Source organism: Delphinapterus leucas, chromosome 1 (genome assembly GCF_059928025.1).
Source record: "Delphinapterus leucas isolate spDelLeu-1000000601 "Yukka" chromosome 1, BTC_Dleu_Yukka2, whole genome shotgun sequence".
NCBI lineage: Eukaryota > Metazoa > Chordata > Mammalia > Artiodactyla > Monodontidae > Delphinapterus > Delphinapterus leucas.
Window position 1 is genome coordinate 33,411,597 of NC_143129.1, and position 24,228 is coordinate 33,435,824.

The 24,228-nt window shown below is 35.3% G+C and overlaps 2 protein-coding genes across 4 annotated transcripts in view; both read left to right on the forward strand.

Annotated features, from left to right (window-relative positions):
• LOC149750448 (uncharacterized) overlaps window positions 1-23,793 on the forward strand; it is an 88,076-nt gene extending 64,283 nt beyond the window's left edge. The window contains exon 7 of one of the 2 annotated variants that reach the window (XM_089919687.1): window positions 23,716-23,793. In XM_089919687.1, coding sequence (XP_089775813.1) covers window positions 23,716-23,720 — 5 coding nt within the window. In that variant the 3' untranslated portion in view covers window positions 23,721-23,793. Of the gene's footprint in view, window positions 1-16,693; window positions 17,118-23,715 lie in introns of those variants that run through there. The other variant, XM_089919775.1, reaches the window with a different exon arrangement.
• Window positions 3,763-24,228, forward strand: part of AKT3 (AKT serine/threonine kinase 3) — a 320,125-nt gene continuing 299,659 nt past the window's right edge. The window contains exon 1 of one of the 2 annotated variants that reach the window (XM_089919467.1): window positions 3,763-3,823. The gene's annotated coding sequence lies outside the window, so the exon portion shown is untranslated. Of the gene's footprint in view, window positions 3,824-23,719; window positions 23,792-24,228 lie in introns of those variants that run through there. The other variant, XM_089919426.1, reaches the window with a different exon arrangement.

Sequence of the window (24,228 nt, forward strand, 5' to 3'; positions counted from 1 at the left end):
CTCTGATTCCTTTTTGTGGGGAATAGTATTATCTTTGTTTTATTCTTAATTGCCTTTATTCTTCATTACTGTATGTTTTTTATTCTATCTTGATTTGTTCTATTTTTGCATGGCTAACCATACTGCTTTAATTATTTAAGTTTTATAGTTTAGTTTATTATTTAATTATTAGATCTCTCTGGTAATATTTGACACTAGAGACCAATCATGTCTTCTTGCTTGTACTCCAAAACCTCATAATTCCTGTTTTTTTCTTGACCTGTTTGATTGTTTATGTCATGCTTCTTCTGGATTCTTCTTCCTTGATTACGATTTTAAAAGGTAGATTGCCCTAGGATCCTCTGAGGAACCAGGCAGTGTCACTGCTTATTCATTGCTGGTGGGAAATCTATACTGGTTCTGTTTCTCTGGGGACAATTTGATAATATATATCAAAATTACAAATGTATATTCCCATTTCGGGAATGTATCCTTCAGGTATATTTTCAAATTTTGTAATGATGTATGTACAGGGTTATTCATACAAATATTGTGTGTAATAGCAAAAGATTTGGAGATTATCCACAATAATCTGAAAACTTTATTAACGTTTTTCTCCCTTTTTCTAGTCATATCTGCATAAGGCTAGATTTTCTTCATATGTGTCAACCAAAACAATATATCGTAGTAGAGTGAAACAAGAGCTCAAATGTCCATTAATAGTGGATAGGTTAAGTAAATAATGATACAGCAGTATAATGGAATATTATGCAGTTGAAGAAGAATAGGAAGAATAGTATTTATTTGGAAAATCATGGAAAAATCGTTGCAAGTAAAAAGGAAAAGAGTAAGGTGCAGAACATATTATACAGCAGTTTTTGTGTAAAGGAGGGGAACTAGATTTATTTGCTCTATTGGCATAAGGAACTCTGGAAGGAAAAAGAAGAAACTAACACTTTTCCCCAGGAAGTAGGGTATGAACTGGGCAGATGACAGAGGTGTGATGAGACTCTTTACTGTATACCTTTTTAATCTGTTTGACTTTTGAGACTTGCAAATATCAGTACCACCTGTTTAATTCAATTTTTTAAATGTCTTACAGTATAACTTACACCTGGTTTTGGCGCAGTATGAATTGGGGCTTTTTACTAATGCTAAACCACTGGCCCACAGCATAAAATGTTTCTCAACACACTGTATGCAGCCTTTTGTCTCTACAGCTTTATAACTTAGCCACTTCTGGCTCCATATTTTACATTCTAGCAACATTGAATTTCTTCTAACACGTGGCACTGTTTCATACCTGTGTGTGTATGTTTTACCTGTGTCTTCTTCATATTCATCTTTTAAGAATCAGTTAGTCATGTTCTGTGGGAAGCTGTTCTGCACCTCTGCAGGCTGAGTTGGGTGACTGTCATAATACTCTGTGTATTTGTCTAGTAGTGCTCTTATGATATTGCATTTTAACGTTCAGCTCCTTGTATAGTACCTAGACATATAGACTCAAAGATTTGATTCAGTTTTTTTTTTAAATAACTCTGTAGGGTAGGGGTCATCTCTCAAAGAGCTTGTAGTCTTTAATAGAGACATACATGTAGGAATGTAACTAACATAAGACAGAGAGTAATAAGTGAGACAATAGGCAAGGTTATATTTCCAAAGAAGTTCTTTTACATGGGTCTTGAAGATGTGCCATGGTCCAGTGGGGGACATTTTAACAGGGCCTGTTTAAGAGCAGCAAACAATCCGGTGTAGCTTCAGTGTAGAGGAATCATGACTCAAGGTGAATTGGGAAGGAAAGGAAAAACAGGGACAGATTGTGAGAGACCTAACATTCTAGTCTGAGGAATTTAAATAGTATCTTGTAGGCAGAGTAGGACTATCGAATGTTTTTGAACAAGGAGCCAATCTGATCTGTGTTTTAGGATGATTACTTTTATACTTTCTGTAGAGTGGTTTGAAAAAGGAAGCTATGAGAGACAGGGGCATCTGTTAAGATATTTTATACTGTAAACTACAGTGTTGAATATGGGATCAAAAAGGAACAGGCAGCTACATTTTCAAACTCCATGTTTTTGTCCATATAGTCCATTCAACCTAGAATGATCTCTTATTCCAAAAGTGATATTCTATTCATCTTTGAAGAGACAGCTTATATGTAACATCTACTAGTAATCCCTGATAAATTCCCACCAAATATAATTAATTATACCCTGTTCTGACTGCCTTTCATTTACTTATGACTTTTTTCATACTCTACCTATCTTATAATAATTGTCTTACTCACCCCTGGAATTAATTGCTTCCTTCTGGAAACCTTTGTGTTACTTTATTTGACCTACTCATACAACACCCAACACATTGTATTATTGTTTGATGTTTTTTCTGTTTATTTCAATAAACATTTCTTGGGTACCAAACCTGGAGAAATTCATACTTTGGCAGTCCATATGTTTGTTTATAATATATGATTAGATGTATGAGTTTTTAAAGGCAACTTTATTTTGATCTCTTGCACATAACATAGTTGGTTACTTATTAGGAACTCAATATTGTAGAGACATTAGTGGAACAGTATTAGTTAAAAGCCAGGTTTAAATCCCGACTCTACCACTGTAGCCTGGATCCTCTGTAGGAAAGTTATTTAGCCTATTTAAGCCATAGTTTTCTCAGTCGTAAAATGGGGAATTAGCTTGGGCTGCCATGACAAAATATCATAGACGGGGCAGCTTAAATGACAGAAAGTTATTTCTCACAGTTCTGGAGGCTGTGAAGTCTGAGAGCATGGTTTCAGCATTTTTGGGTTCTGGTGAGGACATTCTTCCTGGCTTGCAGGTAGTACCTTTTCGTTGTGTTCTCACTAGGTGGAAAGAGACACAACAAGCTCTTGGATGTCTTTTCTTATAAGGGTACTAATGCCATCATGAGGGCCCCACCCTTGTGACCCCATCTAAACCTAATTTCTTCCCAAAGGCCCCATCACACTGGGGGTTAGGCTTTCAACATATGAATTTGTGGCGGGGGCACAAACAGCCCATAGCGCTATCTTATACAGTGGTTTTGAGAATTAAATAATTTATGGAAAGCATTTAGCACTGTGCCTCTAACATAAAAAGTGATGTGTTTAACCTGTTGTCATCATTGTCATTATTTTGACAACATAAATTTTGCATATGGGGTAATGGAGGAAAATTGCAGATGCATTAGTGATTTTTCTCTTCATTGATGGAGGATATGTGATTAATTATGAAGAGAAATGTAGGAAGAAGAGCAGGATTGCAGGCATTCTGATTAGAGGTGCTTTCTTCACTCTGTCAAGAGACAAGGGGAAGATGGATGCAAATGTTAGGTTTATAGATGTAGCATAAAAATGCTAAGAGTAGAAGAAAAGAGAACCTTTAATATTCTTTGTATGTATATGATCTTTAAAATGCAATTCTTAATTGTTTTTATTCAAATCTTTATTTTTCTTTTCTCTGATTTCATTGATAAGGATGAGTTTTTCTGTGAGCCCAGGAAGGCAGAAATATCATTTATATCTTCATCCACAAATAATACTAAATTTGTTTTGCTGGATTTTGAAAAGTTCTGTTTCAGACATTTTGAATCTTAGACATATTTTGACATTTTAGAATTGGAGTATAATATATTCCTATCCTCTAGCTTGTGGATTTACTTTCTCCTCTCTAAGTTAATGAATCAAAGGTTTATTAGCCTTTCTAGGACTTTAAGTATCTCTAATTCTTTCACTTTTGGCAATAATTCTCCACATTTACTTTATAGAGTCCCTTTGGTGGAGGCCACAGGCGGAGAGGAAGCACAGGATTCATAAGATGGAGGGCGGGTGAGTGACTGAGAATTTGGGCTGGACTTGGAAAAAAAAGTGGTAGTGGTTGCACCTTCATAATAGGAATAAATTTGAAGTGTAAGTTGGGACATTACATTGTCTTGGTCAGGTCTGTAAAGATAATGGAATGGTTTTGAGTTTTTTCTTTATGTAAATTTATTAATAATTTATATGACAGAGCTATCATGCCATCTGTACTACGATTTTATCAAAATTCACACTGTGAGCACACAGTTGACAGTTTGCAGGAACATAGAGCCAATAGTTTATCCCAGACTACATCTTTTCTTTGGTAATAGTGGTCAGAAATACATCATTAAATTGTGGTTTGGGACTTATCTTTTTTGTTTTAGTAACAGAAATTTCACCTCTTAATAATATAACCTTAAATTGGCATGCAGGTTTACTGATGAATTTATGGATTTTCTATGAGTGTATGTAGTGGTATGTAGTTAGATAAGACTGATTGTAATATTATAAAGTAGAAAAAGTTTTTCTCTAGGACCCTTTCACTGCTTTTTCCTTGTTTCTTCAACCTCCTCATTTAGGAGTTATCCTCCATAGATAGGCCTTTCCCTGTTTTATCTTTATCAAAAGAAATCCCCCAGTACTTTAGGGCCTTGACAGGTTACCTTTGAAAGCCAAATAGATACATTAAGTGGCAGATTTTTTAACATTTAATTGGGGCTTTTGAAAATCCAAACAGAATTTCCTTTTGGTGAAACTTGAAACATTGACTGACATCTGTTGGGAGAAATATTTTCAGCCAAGAGAGTTTTCTGACTCTGCTCCTTAAGTGACAACATGTTGCCAGGTAGGAAGGGAACGAACACTGTTACATGCTAGTGTCTGAGCATCTGTGCCAGGTCCTTTATACAGTATCATTTGATCCCCAAAGGGAGCTTTGTGAGATAGGCATTCTTATTCACATTTTACAAAAGAGGAACTGAAAGAGGCACAGACAGGTGAAGTGACCTTCCTAAAGAGGTCACATCAGAGGCACATCTTTTTTCTTTTTTTTTTTTTTGCAGTAAGTGGACCTCTCACTGTTGTGGCCTCTCCCGTTGCGGAGCACAGGCTCAGTGGCCATGGCTCACGGGCCTAGCCGCTCCATGGCATGTGGGATCTTCCCGGACCGGGGCATGAACCCGTGTCCCCTGCATTTGCAGGCGGACTCTTAACCACTGCGCCACCAGGGAAGCCCTAGGCACATCTTAAAAGCAGGACTTTCAGACTCCAAAGCTTTTACATTTACCAGTAGACCAGTATTTGTCAGTAATTTTATTTTTTTTGTTTAATCTATAATTCTTTTTGGTGAACATAAAATATCTTGCCCTCAAGAATTCCTTTACGTGTTTCTATAGAGAGCGTTCCCCATCTCCTTCGTAAGACACCGCTTAGATCCTGCTGCTTGTGGTTGATTAGTCTCGAACTTTTTATTGTGTTTTTGGCTAGGAGTATAAAATTGCATTATTAGCAGAGATGGTGAACACTACAACATTCATCTCTAAACATATTGAATTAGATTTGTTTGTTTTTAGCAGATTGGCCAACTTTGAAGTTTGTACTTAGAGTAAGGAAGTGTATGACATATACTACCTAAGTGTACTCTAAGTGTATATACAATATGACAACTGTATATATGTGAACTATAACATTTGGGAATTATCACAGCAAGAATGAATACATTTCTTGTTACTGATACTTTTGAACAGGTATGTTCAGTGTTACAAAACATTTTGAAAATGTTCATTCGACAAAGAAATATAAAGTGCTTGCTATGTGCCAGGGCTATGCTAAATTCTACGCTGAACACAACACTAAAAGCACATGGTTTCTGCCCACAGTGAGATGATGGTTTAGAAGGGAGACAAACTTGTGAGGTAACTATTAAAATACGCTATATTCGGGGCTTCCCTGGTGGCGCAGTGGTTGAGAGTCCGCCTGCCGATGCAGGGGACATGGGTTTGTGCCCCAATCCGGGAAGATCCCACATGCCGCAGAGCGGCTGGGCCCGTGAGCCATGGCCGCAAGACCTGCGCGCCCGGAGCCTGTGCTCCGCAACGGGAGAGGCCACAACAGTGAGAGGCCCGCGTACCGCAAAATAAATAAATAAATAAAATAAAATACGCTATAATCATTACAGTTATGGAGTCTGTAGAAGGAAGAGTGGGTGCACTATGGAAGGACAAGTTAATTGTGCTTGGGTGACTTGGGAAGATTTTGAGAAGAGGTAGTTTAAACTGAAGGCCGAATATATTCTTGACTACAGGAAAATTCATGATCTGCTCATACATATTGTATACACAACATTTGCATGGGCAGCATTTCCCTTACTTGTATGCATAAATGTAGTATTAAGTTTGAACACTTAGTGTCTTCCCTTTACCTCTAAATCATACATCCTCCATATATCTTTTAAAAGGCTTCTCCTGTAGTTGCTTGTTTCCCTTTATTTTTCTGTTCTGCTGTAAAATTTCTCTGGTTTTTGGAAAGAGGCAGACTAATTGCTGGATAGTAGAGGAAAGTTACATTTATGATGATGGCTCTATTTCTACATTCTTTAAAACAGTTAGTAGTGAGTGAAGCATCACAATGATGGTGGAAAATGTAAGTAGAGCAGGGTAATGGAACTAGGTGCCTGATTGCTTTATTATTTTTACTGTCGCACAAATGGTTTTCTTCTATTTAGAATAATCTAAGGACTGAAAGTATGACTAGCTATGTTCTTGAGCTGAAAGTGAAGTTAGAAGACAGTTGTCTGGAGGGAAACATTGCATTCAGTGGTATATTAATGATTTCCTGGCCCATTTTGATTGTAAGGCTTTTTGGTGAATTATACTTATGAAGAGTTCCCCTATGATTAAGTATTAGGATACGTGCCTGTCTCTAATATACATGCTGGTTCTCATAGGCAGACACATTGGCAGATGTTAAGGCAATTCAGTTTAGTTGAGAAAGCAGCATGATATTATGGAAAGAGCCCTGCACCAGACGTTAGGAAAGCTGAATTCAGGTCCTGCCTCTGCCTCTTAGGTAATTTGTTCTCTGCCTTTGAGCTAGTCAGGTGACCTCTCTTAGGCCTCAGTTTCTTGCTTTTTAAATACTGGGTTAGGATAATGCTCCCTAAGGTATTGCTCAACTCACACTTTAATCATTTTATTATTGACAAGGGATTTATTCACCTACCAAATCTATACTGAGTGCTTTCATATTTCAGGTTCTGTGCTAGGTGGTGTAGTCAAAAAGAGACATGGAGGGTAGTCATAGATCAATGGGAGAGAGCTGAGAGTTGAGAAACTTATACAACTCTGGTAAATTTTTGACAGACGTAGCAAGACCATTCACTGCAGGAGAATAGTCTTCAACAAATGATGCTTGTACAACTGGATTTCCACATGCAGAAGAATCAATTTAGACCCCTACCTCATACTGTGTACAAAAAATAACTCAAAATGGATTAAAGACCTAAACATAAAAGCTAAAACTATAAATCTCTTGGAAGAAAATGCATAAATCTTTGTGATCTTGGATTGGGCAGTGGTATTTCAGATTTGATACCAAATGCACAAGCAACCAATGAAAAATGGATAAATTGGACCTCATCAAAATTAAAAACTTCAAAATAGACTTTAAAATAAAGACTATTACAAGAGACAAAGAAGGACACTACATAATTATCAAGGGATAGATCCAAGAAGAAGATAAAACAACGGTAAATATTTATGCACCCAACATAGGAGCACCTCAATACATAAGGCAAATACTAGCAGCAATAAAAGGGGAAATCGACAGTAACACAATCATAGTAGGGGACTTTAACACCCCACTTTCACCAGTGGACAGATCATCCAAAATGAAAATAAATAAGGAAACACAGGCTTTAAATTATACATTAAACAAGATGGACTTAATATTTATAGGACATTCCATGCAAAAACAACAGAATACATATTCTTCTCAATTGCTCGTGGAACATTCTCCAGGATCGATCATATCTTGGGTCACGAACCAAGCCTTGGTAAGTACAAGAAAATTGAAATTGTATCAAGTATCTTTTCCGACCACAACGCTATGAGACTAGATATCAATTACAGGAAAAGATCTGTAAAAAATACAAACACATGGAGGCTAGACAATATACTACTTAAAAACGAAGTGATCACTGAAGAAATCAAAAATACCTAGAAACAAATGACAATGGAGACACGACGACCCAAAACCTATGGGATGCAGCAAAAGCAGTTCTAAGAGGGAAGTTTATAGCAATACAATCCTACCTTAAGAAACAGGAAACATCTCAAACAACCTAACCTTGCACCTAGAGCAATTAGAGAAAGAAGAACAAAAAACCCCCAAAGTTAGCAGAGGGAAAGAAATCATAAAGATCCGATCAGAAATAAATTAAAAAGAAATGAAGGAAACAGTAGCAAAGATCAATAAAACTAAAAGCTGGTTCTTTGAGAAAATAAACAAAATTGATAAACCATTAGCCAGACTCATCAAGAAAAAAAGGGAGAAGACTCAAATCAATAGAATTAGAAATGAAAAAGGAGAAGTAACAACCGACACTGCAGAAATACAAAGGATCATGAGAAATTACTACAAGCAACTCTATGCCATTAAATTGGACAACCTGGAAGAAATGGACAAATTCTTAGAAATGCACAACCTGCCAAGACTGAACCAGGAAGAAATAGAAAATATGAACAGACCATTCACAAGCACTGAAATTGAAACTGTGATTAAAAATCTTCAAACAAACAAAAGCCCAGGATCAGATGGCTTCACAGGTGAATTCTATCAAACAGTTAGAAAAGAGCTAACACCTATCCTTCTCAAACTCTTCCAAAATATAGCAGAGGGAGGAACACTCCCAAACTCATTCTACGAAGCTACCATCACCCTGATACCAAAACCAGACAAGGATGTCACAAAGAGAGAAAACTACAAGCCAATATCACTGATGAACATAGATGCAAAAATCCTCAACAAAATACTAGCAAACAGAATCCAACAGCACATTAAAAGGATCATACACCATGATCAAGTGGGGTTTTTCTCAGGAATGCAATGATTCTTCAATATATGCAAATCAATCAACGTGATACACCATATTAACAAATTGAAGGATAAAAACCATATGATCATCTCAATAGATGCAGAGAAAGCTTTTGACCAAATTCAACACCCATTTATGATAAAAACCGTGCAGAAAGTAGGCATAGAGGGAACTTTCCTCAACATAATAAAGGCCATATATGACAAACCCACAGCCAACATTGTCCTCAACGGTGAAAAACAAACCATTTCCACTAAGATCAGGAACAAGACAAGGTTGCTGACTCTCACCACTCTTATTCAACATAGTTTGGAAGTTTTAGCCACAGCAATCAGAGAAGAAAAAGAAATAAAAGAAATCCAAATGAGAAAAGAAGTAGTAAAGCTGTCACTGTTTGCAGATGATGTGATACTATACATAGAGAATCCTAAAGATGCTACCAGAAAACTGCTAGAGGTAATCAATGAATTTGGTAAAGTAGCAGGATACAAAACTAATGCACAGAAATCTCTGGCATTCTTATACACTAATGATGAAAAATCTGAAAGTGAAATTAAGAAAACATTCCCATTTACCATTGCAACAAAAAGAATGAAATGTCTAGGAATAAACCTACCTAAGGAGACAAAAGACCTGTATGCAGAAAATTATAAGACACTGATGAAAGAAATTAAAGATGATACAAATAGATGGAGAGATATACCATGTTCTTGGATTGGAAGAATCAACATTGTGAAAATGACTCTACTACCCAAAGCAATCTACAGATTCAATGCAATCCCTATCAAACTACCACTGGCATTTTTCACAGAACTAGAACAAAAAATTTCACAATTTGTATGGAAATGAAAAAGGCCCCGAATAGCCAAAGCAGTCTTGAGAAAGAAATACAGAGCTGGAGGAATCAGGCTCCCTGACTTCAGACTATACTGCAAAGCTACAATAATCAAGACAGTATGGTACTGGCACAAAAACAGAAATATAGTTCAATGGAACAGGAGAGAAAGCCCAGAGATAAACCCACACACATATGGTCACCTTATCTTTGATAAAGGAAGCAAGAATATACAGTGGAGAAAAGACAGCCTCTTCAATAAGTGGTGCTGGGATAACTGGACAGGTACATGTAGAAGTATGAAATTAGAACACTCCCTAACACCATACACAAAAATAAACTCAAAATGGATTAAAGACCTAAGTGTTAGGCCAGACACTATCAAACTTTTAGAGGAAAACATAGGCAGAACGCTCTATGACATAAATCACAGCAGGATCCTTTTTGACCCACCTCCTAGAGAAATGGAAATAAAAACAAAAATAAACAAATGGGACCTAATGAAACTTCAAAGCTTTTGCACAGCAAAGGAAACCATAAACAAGACCAAAAGACAACCTTCAGAATGGGAGAAAATATTTGCAAATGAAGCAACTGACAAAGGATTAATCTCCAAAATTTACAAGCAGCTCATGCAGCTCAACAACAAAGAAACAAACAACCCAATCCAAAACTGGGCAGAAGACCTAAATAGACATTTCTCCAAAGAAGATATACAGATTGCCAACAAACACATGAAAGAATGCTCAACATCATTAATCATTAGAGAAATGCAAATCAAAACTGCAATGAGATATCTCACACCGGTCAGAATGGCCATCATCAAAACTAGAAACAATAAATGCTGGAGAGGGTGTGGAGAAAAGGGAACCCTCTTGCACTGTTGGTGGGAATGTAAATTGATACAGCCACTATGGAGAACAGTATAGAGGTTCCTTAAAAAACTACAAATAGAACTACCATATGACCCAGCAATCCCACTGCTGGGCATATACCCTGAGAAAACCATAATTCAAGAAGAGTCATGCACCACAATGTTCATTGCAGCTCTATTTACAATAGCCAGGACATGGAAGCAACCTAAGTGTCCATCAACAGGTGAATGGATAAAGAAGATGTAGCACATATATACAATGGAATATTACTCAGCCATAAAAAGAAACGAAATTGAGCTATTTGTAGTGAGGTGGATGGACCTACAGTCTGTCATCCAGAGTGAAATAAGTCAGAAAGAGAAAAACAAATACCGCATGCTAACACATATGTATGGAATCTTAAGAAAGAAAAAAAAAAAGGTCATGAGGTACCTAGGGGTAAGACGGGAATAAAGACACAGACCTACTAGAGCATGGACTTGATATGGGGAGGGGGAGGCGTAAGCTGTGACAAATTGAGAGAGTGGCATGGACATATATACACTACCAAACGTAAAATTGATAGCTAATGGGAAGCAGCCACAGAGCACAGGGAGATCAGCTAGGTGGTTTCTGTCCACCTAGAGGGGTGGGGTAGGGAGGGGGGGAGGGAGGGAGAAGCAAGAGAGAAGAGATATGGGAACATATGTATATGTATAACTGATTCACTTTGTTATAAAGCAGAAAAGTAGCACACCAATGTAAGGCAATTATATTCCAGGAAAGATGTTAAAAAAAAAATTAAAAACTTATGTGTCAAATGGCACTCTTAAGAAAGTGAAAAGACAACCCACAGGATGGGGAAAATATTTGAAAATCATACATCTGATAAAGGTCTAGTACCCAGAGTATATCAAGAATATATGACTCAGTAATAGAAAGACAGCCCAAATTAAAAATGGGCAGCAGATCTGAATTGACATTTTTCCAAAGAAGATACACAAATGGCCAATAATTCATGAAGAGGTGCTCAACATCATTAACCAGCAGAGAAATGCATATCAAAATCACATGAGATATCACTTCACACTCATTAGGATGGCACTAATCAAAAAGATGGATGATGAAAAGTGTTGATGAGGATATGAAGACATTGGAACCCTCATATACTGCTTGTGTGATTGTAAAATGGTGCAGCTGCTTTGGAAAACAATTTGGCAGTTCTTTGAAAACTTAAACAGAGTTATCATATGACCCAGCAGTTTCGTACTTAGGTATATACCCAAGAAAATTTAAATCTTATGTTTATACAAAATTTGTATATGAACATTCATAGTAGCATTATTCATAAAAGCCCCAAAGTGGAAATAACCCAGATGTCCATTAACTATTGCATGGGTAAACAAAATATGGAATAATCCATAAAATGGAATATTATTTAGCCAGAAAATAATGAAGTGTATACATGCTATACCATGGACGTACCTTGAAAACCTTATGCTAAGTGAAAAAAGTTGGATATGAAAGGCCACATATTGTATGATTCCATTTATATGAAATGTCCAGAATGGGCACATCCACAGAGACAGGAAGTAGTTTAGTGGTTGTCGGGGCTAGGAGGAAGAGGGAATGGAGAGTGGCTGCTAAAATGGGTTCAGGGTTTCCTTTTAGGGTGATGAAAGGTTCTGAAATTAGTGGTGATGGTTATACAACCTTGTGAATATATTAATACTAAAAACAAAACTACACTTTAAAATGGTAATTTTATGGTATGTGAATTATATCTCAATAATTTTTTTGTTTTTAAAAGACATGGTCCTTTCCTTCATGGTGCTAAAATGAACTGTTAATATGATAGGGATAATAAAGGGTTCCATGGGAGGATACAGTATGACATTCTGTCCTACTGTGTGGAGTTGGGGGTCAGATTCCTGGAATAAGTAACATTTAAATGGAGACCTGAAGAATTCAAGAATGAATTGAAGTTACGTAGGTGAAAAAACTGGTATAGTGGAAATTAGGAAACAGGGACGAATATATCAGAATGAATAACTTAAAGCCAATTTTAGTTCTAACAGGTATAGGCTCCTACCTCTGGCACTATGTAAGATTGTCACAGATCTTTTACCTTGAGTAATTTAATTATCCTATAATGTGTATTATGAAAAAATTATGTATCTTAACCTTCTGGGGAAAACATTTTTCATGATTTGATTCTAAATATTTAAAAATTTTAGTGTATGACATTTTATAATTTAAAATTTTCCTGAAACCAGAGCTAGATTCTATAATTTGTTTATGCTGGGTTTTTTTTCTCCCCTTTATCTGTTTGTAGATTTTATAAGCCAGGTTTTCAACCTTCCTTCATGTAAAAATTCTACTGTTTTCTTTCCTTTTGACAGTTTGAGGTTAATTTCAGATCTTTGTAAGCATTATTTGCTATAGAGTTGGGATAAATACAAATGTTTGTTTCTCTTTGCTGTTAGGTAATAAAATATTTTATTAAGAAGAAATTTCAAACATGTACAAAAGTAGAATAATATAGTCAACACCCATGTAATCAACACCAGCTTCAAAAATTTCCAACTCATAGCCAATCTTATTATATACCCACCTATTCCTTCACTTCCTAAATTATTTGGAACCAAATCTCAGAAGTTACATCACTTTATATGCATGTTCATATATCTCTTAATGAAAAGAATTCTTTTCTTTTTAATATGTATTATTGAGTATTTTTTAACTTGGAAATTTTTCCATATGAAAACAAATTATTTAAAAAGTTGTCTCTTGCTGGAAATGAATAGCTAATTTGTTACTCTTTTTTTTGCTTATATACAGTGTTCATTTTTTCTAATAAATATTAGTTATGCTTATAAAATGATAAAGTTGACGTTATGAGAATGTGGTTCATAGTCTTTATGTTCCTTGTTGTGATTAACTAGGACTTAGGCATGGTGAAACTTTACAGCCAGTAGTAGTTATGTCCTTTTACCGTATTCAATGGGCTTTTCTGCTTCGCCTTATAGGAGTGTCTGTATCATTTAACATTATGGGCTACCAGTCCTTGTTGAACACACATCTCTCTTGGCTTCCCTGACGTCTGGCTTTCTTGGTTCATCCCTGTATTGGAGTGCTCTTTTACTGACACATTATCTTTTGATATCCACTACATGTGACTATATCTCATCCTTATTCTATTCTTGAGCCTCTTCTGTTCTCTCTGCAAACTCTTTATTTCTGCTGGCATGCTGCATGACATCAATAAACATACATTATGTATGTATTAGTGAATCCCAAATATTTGTTACTAGTCAATGAAAGAACCTCTTTAATGTTCTGGTTGATTATTTAAAATGTTCCCATGGATAGATATCCCATTGTCATGATAAATTCAGCTTTTCAAAATTTTCATCTTTTTTTTCATTAATACTGATTTCCCTTCACCTTTCCTCTATTGACAAATTATTAGACTTCTTCAAATCACTAGGCTAGAAATATATCTTCCTCCTCTTTCAACCTCCTATGTACATCCTATTATCTTATTCTGTTAACTCTTCCTTCAAAATATGTTATTTGCATTTTCATTATTATTACCTATTCTAAGCATTTCCTTTAGGAAATTTCCTAACTACCTTTAGGTCATCTAAGTGCTCTTCTCTGTGATTCCCTAAACCTGTGTGTTCTCCACAGTCAAGATGATGTATATACATGTCTCTCCCTTATTAGAATTCATACTCTTCAGGGGCTAAGATTGGATTTCATTCATGCTGCGACCATAATACATAGTAATATTCATTAAATTGTTAATTGAATTGAATTGGATTTCTAATCTCTTTACCTACTATATAATATCCTGTAATATCTATTTAAGGTCTTGTCTTTCCCTTGCAGTGCATCCTATATAAAGTACTCTTTGAGAATCCAATAAAAGCACTATAGTCTCTATCAATGTGCCCTGCAAATTTCTGTCATGGAACTTATTGCAATCTAAAATTATTGTTTATTTTCTTTTTTATTATCTTTCCCCCCTTTGAATGTATTTCCTGTGATGGTAGGGACCATGTCAGCCTTACACATTTTATATATACATTCTAATATATATGTAAGTATACATTTTAATATAACCTTGCACAGGGTAGGACCTTAATAAGTACTTATTGAATATGAATGGGTATGCTTCCTGCTTAGTTGAGAGCAGTGTACTTATACATAATACAAATAATTTCACAGCAGTTACAAACCTTAAACTTTGAATCTTTGTTTTATTGTTGTCAGACTGATTTTTTTTTTTCTTTTTTGGCCGTGCTGTGGTGCTTGCGGGATCTTAGTTGCCTGACCAGGGATTGAACCTGGGCCCTCAGCAGTGAAAGCGCAGAGTCCTAACCACTGGACTGCCAGGGAATTCCCAGACTTATTTTTTCTAAAACAGTACTTTCATTGGTAAAAAGTCTAGTCAAACTCTTCTACCAGACATAAGACGGGTTCTGGGAATACAAAGATAAATAAGAACATCATTCCTGATTTTTATGGAATTTTGGAATAAAGAGAAAGAAATGCTTAAATATTCTTGTGGAGGTCATGGAAAGCTTCCTAGAGGACATCTGGTATCTCTAAGGTTTTTTTCAGCTCAAAAATTGTATAATTCATAGGTGCCATTTTCCTTAGCAGTAACAAAAACTTTGGTAGCCGCAAAGCAAAGACTGACTGCTACCAGCAGGATATTCTTGGCTGTTCCCATGGCTGCCCTCATTCTGATTAATTTGAATATTTACTTCAACCTAAGTAGTAACTTTGGAATTTAAATCTAATTCCTTACTAGATAGAGATTATTTTTAGATTACCCATTATTTTGTTAGCTGAGAATAACTCAAAGGAGAATTCAGCAGTGTTGTACATGGCTTTACTGAAGCCAGTGCAAGCTTTCCTTGTTTGTGGTTTGTTTGATTTTTGTTTGGTTAACAAGGGAATTAGGAGATATTTGCACTTAGCACTACTAATACACTATTTTTATACTTGATTTATACAACCAATTTACTTATTTTTGTTTTCACTTTCATTCCCATTAGAAGATAGGCTCTGTGAGAGCAGAATTTTTGTCTGTTGTGTTCATTGCTCAATAAATATTTGTTGAACGAATACTTAAGAAGTCTATTGGTAGCCTTAACAGAGTAGTTTGAATAAAATAGTGGGGATGGAAGCTAGTTTACATGGTTGAGGACAGCCTGAGCTGATAGTGATTTAAAAATCAAACAGGAATAGGTTTTTTCCCCTCCTTTTAAAACATGTGATAAAGAATATTTATGAAAATTCCCTTCTTAGCCACTTTTGTTTCTTTTTACTGCTGATAGCTTGTCAAATCTCTTTAAAATGAGCATGTCCTATTAGGTTTCTTTTTTGTAATTTATATGTGTCCTAATCATTAAATTTATTTATTACTGTAAGTCATATCTCAACTTATTATGACTTTTTAGATTTTTGAGAAAATGAAAATTTTAGCTGTTCTTTAACCTAAATATAGCTGTGAAATAATGTATCAGTAAATAGTTTTAGACCTTAGATTAATTTTATTTTTTAAAATTGCTAAGCAGATGTGTACCGAAAGTAAATATGTGTATAAATGTCTTTACATTATTCAAAATTCTAAAATTAGACATCTGTCTAATGAATGTTGTTCTACATTTTGCTAAATGATTAATAGTAATTAAAAGGTTAAATATAAGCTGAAGAAAGCTTTGAATTTTGAAATGTTTGCAACAGCTAGTAATCTGACTGATGCAGACGTTTTTGTCAAAGTTGAAAAAGTTAGAGCTAATTAATTTCTTGGGAGACATATGATGAAATTGTAGGTGTGATAACATATTTGAGTAACATATGGTAGTTATGGGGCACCTTTCTAATGGTTGAGCAGCCAGTTAAATACAGACTTTTTTGGTTGTTTTTCTTTTATTATCATTCTTTGTTACTGTGTATTTTTAAATTAATTTAGCTTTCCGGAGGTCAGTACTCAGGATTTAATGATTTATATTTAAAATATTAACATGAACACTTTACTCTGAATTGGCATAAATTTAGTAAAAAGTTTTCTTAAAAATACATCCCTTTTTTTCCCTCAGCATATGCATGTATTATACTTACATGATTAAAAACAAATCCAGGGGCTTCCCTGGCGGCGCAGTGGTTGAGAGTCCGCCTGCCGATGCAGGGGACACGGGTTCGTGCCCCGGTCCGGGAGGATCCCACATGCTGCGGAGTGGCTGCGCCCGTGGGCCATGGCCGCTGGGCCTGCGCGTCCGGAGCCTGTGCTCCGCAGCGGGAGAGGCCACAGCAGTGAGAGGCCCGCGTACCACAAAAAAAAAAAAAAAGGGATCCGCCTGCCAATGCAGGGGACACGGGTTCGAGCCCTGGTACAGGAAGATCCCACATGTCGCAGAGCAACTAAGCCCATGTGCCACAACTACTGAGCCTGCACTCTAGAGCCCACGAGCCACAACTACTCAGCCCGTGAGCCACAAGTACTCAGCCCGCGTGCCACAACAACTGAAGCCCACGCGCCTAGAGCCTGTGCTCTGCAACAAAGAGAAGCCACTGCAATAAGAAGCCCGTGCACCACAATGAAGAGTAGGCCCCGTTCACCACAACTAGGGAAAGCCCGTGTGCAGCAACGAAGACCCCAACGCAGCCAAAAATAAATAAATAAAATAAATTCATTAAGAAAAAATACAATATGCTCTTTTAAAAAAAAAAATAAATTAAAAAAAAAATCCAGTGTTTGGGGGATTATACTCTCAGTACACATTGTTTAACTCAAATCACCCATGAATGAAGATCCCCCCCAATGTTATGTGGTTACCTTTGATATACATACAGCACATATAGATACACATTTTAAAAATTTAGCTGTATTTTTCTCTCATAAGGATTCACTCTTTGTATTTGGACTAATTTCCTTCCTTCCGGTCTTACTTTCTGAATACTGCTTGATTACGACAACAGATTAAAAAGGAAATAACCATTCTGTTATTAAAATAGTATCTAATACCTTGGTAGAGGAAGTTCTGAGTTAAGAATTTTGCAATAGAGACAAGTAGTGACTTAGAGTTTTTCATTTTTTTAAAAGTTGGACTTTTACCAACATTTTTATGATTGTAATCTAGTGTATAAATTAAAAATTTCTAACTATCATTCAAAAATATGCACAGTAAAATAAGTTCAGGATGGAAATGCTTCTGTTGTGCTGCAGAGCCATCCACTGGAGGGTATTCAAGTTAACTTCTCTTGGTCTCAATATTCTGCTGATTAGGTTGATGAAATGAAAAATAAGTGTGAAGGCTGTGCTTTTCTAAGTCTTCTGATATTAAATGAAAAGTGGTATTTGCATCTAAAATGAAATAAACTGAAAGGGAATATAATTTTAAACCTTAAAGGAAAGGTATTGTGAAAATTCTAGAGTTATGAATGAGATAACTAACATTCCTTTGGTTTCTAATCTAGAAACTATTCAGAATATTACCGTATTTTTTAATATTCTTACTTTAAAAATTTGCATACAGTTAGAGGATCTAACGTGTCTAGAAACCTCCCAAATTGATTTACTAAACGTTTTTTATATTACCACAATTGTTTTCATTTAAATTTGAGTATCCTACAAATAATTTTGGTATGGACATCTGTTCTATGAATTCTTCCCTGTTCTGAATCTGTTGCAAAGTTTTCCTTGTCAGTTGACATGCTTTTTTAGCCCATGGTGACAAAGACAAATATTCATCAGGGGACTGCTGGAGTATTTTGCTCCAGTTGGGCTCTGAACTTAAGCCTTAAGTTAAGTAATAAAGGTGAACTTTCAAGTGACTCACAATAAAGCACTTACTTTCTCATTAATTTAATAAAATTTCTAAAATTTGCATTATTACCTAATTATCTGTGAACACTGAGTCTTAAAGATAGCAGGATTTTCTGAATATAGCTTGCTTTGAAAATGTAAGTTTCAAAAATGACTTTAGAGATTTATTCCAGTTTGAAAAATGACTTTAGAGATTTATTCCAGTGCTGGAAATTTTAAATAATTTAATTGGTTAAATTGTTGTGATTAGAATCTACAGAAACAAAATCTTAGTGAATAGACTATTCGCTTTTTAGAACTTATGAGAGTTTTAGTAGAGTAAAATAATGATTTAGAAATTAATTGATTGGTTTTGTTAATTATCAACAATAATCATTAAATTGGATAATTTAAAAAAGTAAAGTAATAATCCGTATAATTCTAGTAGTAGGCAGTATTTAATGACGAATGGCAAGATGATAGTTTTTCATTCAGTAGGAAAATTTGATATTTGATTTGGTTTCATAGTTGAATAATTATACTTAGAAATAGCATTTTTTTGCTTTATAAGTTGTTAAAATATTTTTTATTCTGGTAAGTCTTTATGTCATAAAGTAAGTAAATGACAGATATCAAATCCATAAGCCAACATTAAAATTCACTATAAAACTTGGCCCCAATTCTGAAAGCTATGGTTCATTCTAGAAATGTTTCTGGAACAGTTAGTGAATGATTTCGGAAGATGAGATTTACATTTTAAATACAGTGTCAACAGTCTTTACCTTGCCATGCATAATTTGTGTTGCCAGATGTGCTGAGGTCAGTGTTTTAACCATTCATATCTTATTTTCTGAATTTACTTAGTAACTCTTGAAGGGATTTATGATCAAAAAGAAGGTTTTGAAGGAAAGTATGTTAAGAGTCTTATTAATAGTATGGAAAGCAGTCCATTTTGTGGAGCATGATGTGCTCTGTCACATGGAAACATTTTTTTTGGATGCTTTCATAGCCATCTGTAGAGGGTGGATATTTGATTATACATAAGTCAGATAAAAAATAATTTTGACATTGTCTTTGCTTCCCTAAATACCTTGCTTCTGTGAAATGGTGTGTTAGCTTGATCACATCATTACAAAGGAGTTTCATAGTTGGCAATTAAAAGTATGTATAGTAAATTCATTGTGATTTTTAGTATTTTCTGTTGACAAGAAAAATTTTAAAAACAGATGATCGTCAGTCTAGCCTGAGGATTAATGATTTTTTTTTTGCCTCTGGAATGAAAGATTAATAAACATATTTAAAGTCTATCCATTTCATGTAATTTATTCACTAAATATGTGCCAGAACTTCTCAGAAACTCAGAATTACTATGAAACTATTACATTTATTCTTTTGAAACTTGGGGGAAAATGTAGATGCTTTATTCATTTACAATTACCAGGTATACTGACAAAACTATGTTATTTTGACTTTTAGAAATTATCCTAGCATCATAATTTCTAATGAGATATTGGATTTGGACTAGTTCAGGCAGCAAGAAAGATTCTAAGATAAAGGAACTTAAATTCTGTGCACTTTGTCTTCAGCAATAAAATACTTACATTTCTTAAATGCATATATGTTACTATATTCTTTAAAATACATTCATATTATTTTCCTTGAAAAAATTGTCTTTAAGTTAGATGGTATCTCTTTGTGGCTAATGTTAAATCCTTACTATGTATCAAGCATGGTGCTGTGTGCTTTGCATGTAGTATGTCATTTTATGTGTTTAAATGTTAAGGACAGAACAGAGAAAGATCATTAGACCTCTGACTATAGTCATGGGGATGATCTGTCTTATTTAGGCTCAGACATTTAGATAACTGGGACAGGTCCTTCATTGGTGCATATTGATGATGCAGATGACAAATGATCACCCAGGGTTTTAGGAAATCTTTCTAAACTATTGTTCCTTGCTTGACTGAGTTTTCAGGAGCCAGGGAAGATATTCTATCAACTCCCAAGTTTTAAACTTAATATTTGGGATTCAGTAAGTACTTGGAGCAAGGGTGAAGGGGAAGGGCTTACCAGAATGGGAGCTGAGTCTTTTCTCTGCCAGCTGTTCTCCATCTATTCATTTCTTCATTCAGTCAAGAAATACTTGAATACCTACTGTGTTTATGAAGCTCACATACAAGTGAGGGAGATAGCAAATAAAGATAAATACATAAATCATATGATATGTTAGACAATAGAGAAAAATCACGCCTGGGAAAGATTTATGAAACATCAAGGTTGGCAGCGGTGGGGTGGGGGTCATCTTGGTTGAAATTTTAGATAGGATGGCCTGAAGGATTAAGTTAGTACTAGCCATGTATGGGGGACATCCATTCCAGAAAGAGGTTAGCTAGTGTAAAGACCTTGTGACAGGTCTGCCCCACACATAACCCGCATATGACCGCTGTGGGGCTTCACTAAGTAATGCCCTCAGTGTGCTTCATCATATCCTGTTGCATCTCAGGTTGATAAACATGGGCCAGGGGAGAGGTTTCATTTGGTAAGATGTACCTACTATGATGTATGCCTTATTAGTGAGCGAAGTCTAGTCCTCCAGTACCTGATTGCTGGGCTTCTTTGATTTGTGCAGGAAGTTAGGCAGGGCATGTAGCACAACCATGGCTCCTTCATACCTGGGGATGCACATTCTTAGGCAGAAGCCATTGCCTTTGTTAGCCAGGTGTTTTCTCAACTGACAGGATGGGCCACCTAAAGTATAAAACCACATCATGTACCTACAGTGCAGTTTGGGAGTATTAGGGTAAATTGTTTAGAAGTATTATGGTATAAAAGTTAGGTGCCTTTATTAATATATAAGATGCATTCTATCCATATTATTTATTGTCTGAAGAAATAATATTTAATCCATAGTAGTATATATTCTTTAATATCACAGAAATGTAGCTACCTTGCTGGTAGGAGTGATTGTAAAATAGCAACTGATTCTCTTAAGTTACACATAAAATCAGCATCTTTATAGGTGCTTATGGCTCTTGGTCTAGTTTTTTCCCCTTCAATTCTTAATATTCCCTTTCTACTTTAAAAAATTATTGTGTTTAAAAATGTAATACATTGGGCTTCCCTGGTGGCACAGTGGTTGAGAGTGTGCCTGCTGATGCAGGGGACACGGGTTCGTGCCCCGGTCCAGGAAGATCCCACATGCCGCAGAGCGGCTGGGCCCGTGAGCCATGGCCGCTGAGCCTGCGCGTCCGGAGCCTGTGCTCCGCAACGGGAGAGGCCACAGCAGCGAGAGGCCCGCGAACCGCAAAAAAAAAAAAAAAAAAAAAGTAATACATTTACACCAGAATAGTGCTTCATACATAGACTTACAGTAAGATGAAAGAATATGAATTGAACTTTCAACTGGTCACCATGCAAATGAAGAAACAATATTTCCAGTATGCCAGGAGCCATCCGTAAGTCCTGCTCACATCCTCTTTTCCTTCCCCTAAAGGTAAATGTTCTCCTTACTTTTATGGTATTAAATTACCTAGTTTTTACAATATATAGCTTTAGCAGTTATATATCTCTCCTTAAACAGTACAGAATTTTTCCTTTCTTTGGTTTATGTAAATTGGGATAGAACTTTATGCGTTCTTTTGTATCTTATTTCTTTCACTCAGTATTAGGTTTGTAAGATTCATCCATATTTAGTGTAGTTTTAGTCCATTAATTTTCTTTGCTGTATAGTATTCCATTGTGTTACTGTACCACAACTTACTTTTCTATTGCAGACGGGCATTTGAGTTGTTTCTAATTTGTTACAAACTATGCTACTCTGAACATTCTTATACATGTCTTCCTGGTGAATATATGTGCACATTTCTATAAGGGTTTATATCCAGGAGTGGAATTACTGAGTCACAGGGAATATATATACTCAACTTCATTAGAATATGCAAAACTATTCTCCAAAATGGGTGTACCAATGTCCATTTTTGCCAACAGTGTTTGCTCTGTATCATCTCCAGTCTTCTATATTACCAGATTTCTAGTTTTTGCCAAAATGGGGTGTGTGTGTGTGTTAGTGTCTTATGGTGGTTTGTATTTGTCATTCCCTGATTGCTAATGAGGTTGAACATTTTTTTTTCACATTTGTCATTCTTTCATTTATTCTTATATCTACCATCTTTTATCTGGGATTGTATTTTTTTCCTCTTGAGGTATATCCTTTAGAACTTCCTCTAGTACATCTGGCTGGTGGCAACTCTTAGTTTTTTTTAATATACTGTTTTATTTTATGATAAAATATATATAACATAAAAGTTACCATTTTAGCCATTTTTAAGTGTACAGTTCAGTGGCATTTAGTGCATTCACATTGTTGTTCAGCCATCATAACCATCTGTCTCCAGAACTCCTTTCATCTTGCAAAACTCAATCTATACTCATTAAATAACTCCCCATTCTCCCGTCCTTTGGCAACCATGATTCTACGTTTTATTACTGTGAATTTGACTAAGTACCTCATATAAGTGGAGTCCTATAGTATTTATACTTTTTGACTGGCTTATTATGAACCTTAGAATAATGTCTTCAAGCTTCATCCATGTTGTAGCATGTGGCAGAATTTCCTTTTTAAGGTTGAATAATATTCTGTTGTATGTATATACCATATTTTGTTTATCCATTCATCTGTTGATGTCTTTTAATTTTTATTTGTGTGAAAATGTATTTATTTTGCCTACATTCTTGAAGGATATTTTTTACTAAATAGAGAATTCTAGGTTGATACTTATTTTCTTTTACTCACTGAAGATATCATTCCTCTATTTTTGGGTTTCCACTATTACTATTGAAATGTTAGCTGTTAGTGTCACTGTTGGGCCTTGGAAAGTTATCTTGTTTTTCCTCTGAGTAGTTTTAAGATTTTTCTCTTTGTTTTGTGCCTAGACATGTATTTCTTCTTTTTTATCCTGTTTGAATATTCATTAACTATCTTGAATATATAGGTAGATTAATGTCTTTCTGGAAAATTCTTAGCCATTCACTCTTCAGGTACTTTCAGTAACCCATTCTCTCTCTGATCTTCTAGGATAACAATAAAAAAAACTTGTAAAATCTTCCCTATGTGTACTCTATGCATCTTGTACCCTTTCTGTGTTTTCCGTCTTTTTTTTTTTTTTTTTGCTTCATTCTAGTTTCTTCTGATGTTTTCCCAGTTCACTCTTTCTCTCTCTATATTGGTATCTAACATGATATTAAGCTTACCCGTCAAGTTCTTATTTTTGGGTTATTGTATTTTTTAATTCCAGAATTTATATTTGTGTCTTTCAGATTAGCTATGTTACTTGCATAGTTTTATATTTCACTGCTGAAAATTTCAGATTTGACTTTTATCTCCAGGAACATGGTAGGTTTGTTGTTTTATTTACACTCTGATATTTCAGTATCTGGAATCCCTATAGGTCTGTTTTTGTAATTTGTTGTTTCTGTTGGTTTTTGCTTCTGGTGTCTTAGCTCATCTAAGACACTTATTATACTCATTGTACTCATTGTAAATACTGTTGATTCTTGTTATTCATGGTTGCTATGTTATATAAAGTAGCCACAAAAACTGAATCATTGCTTCTAGAGAAAATGCAGGATTTGGGTTAGTTTCCTGCAATCTTGTCACATTTTCATCAAATGAGCAATACATAACCTTGTTTTATGTGTGTTTCTGTTTAAAGACATTTAATATGTGTTACTGATTTATTAACACTGAACTCCAAGCTAAAAGCACTAACTCATGCATGAATGAACCTTAGTTATCACCTGTATTTTTTCTCCGTAAAGCACATGACAGGC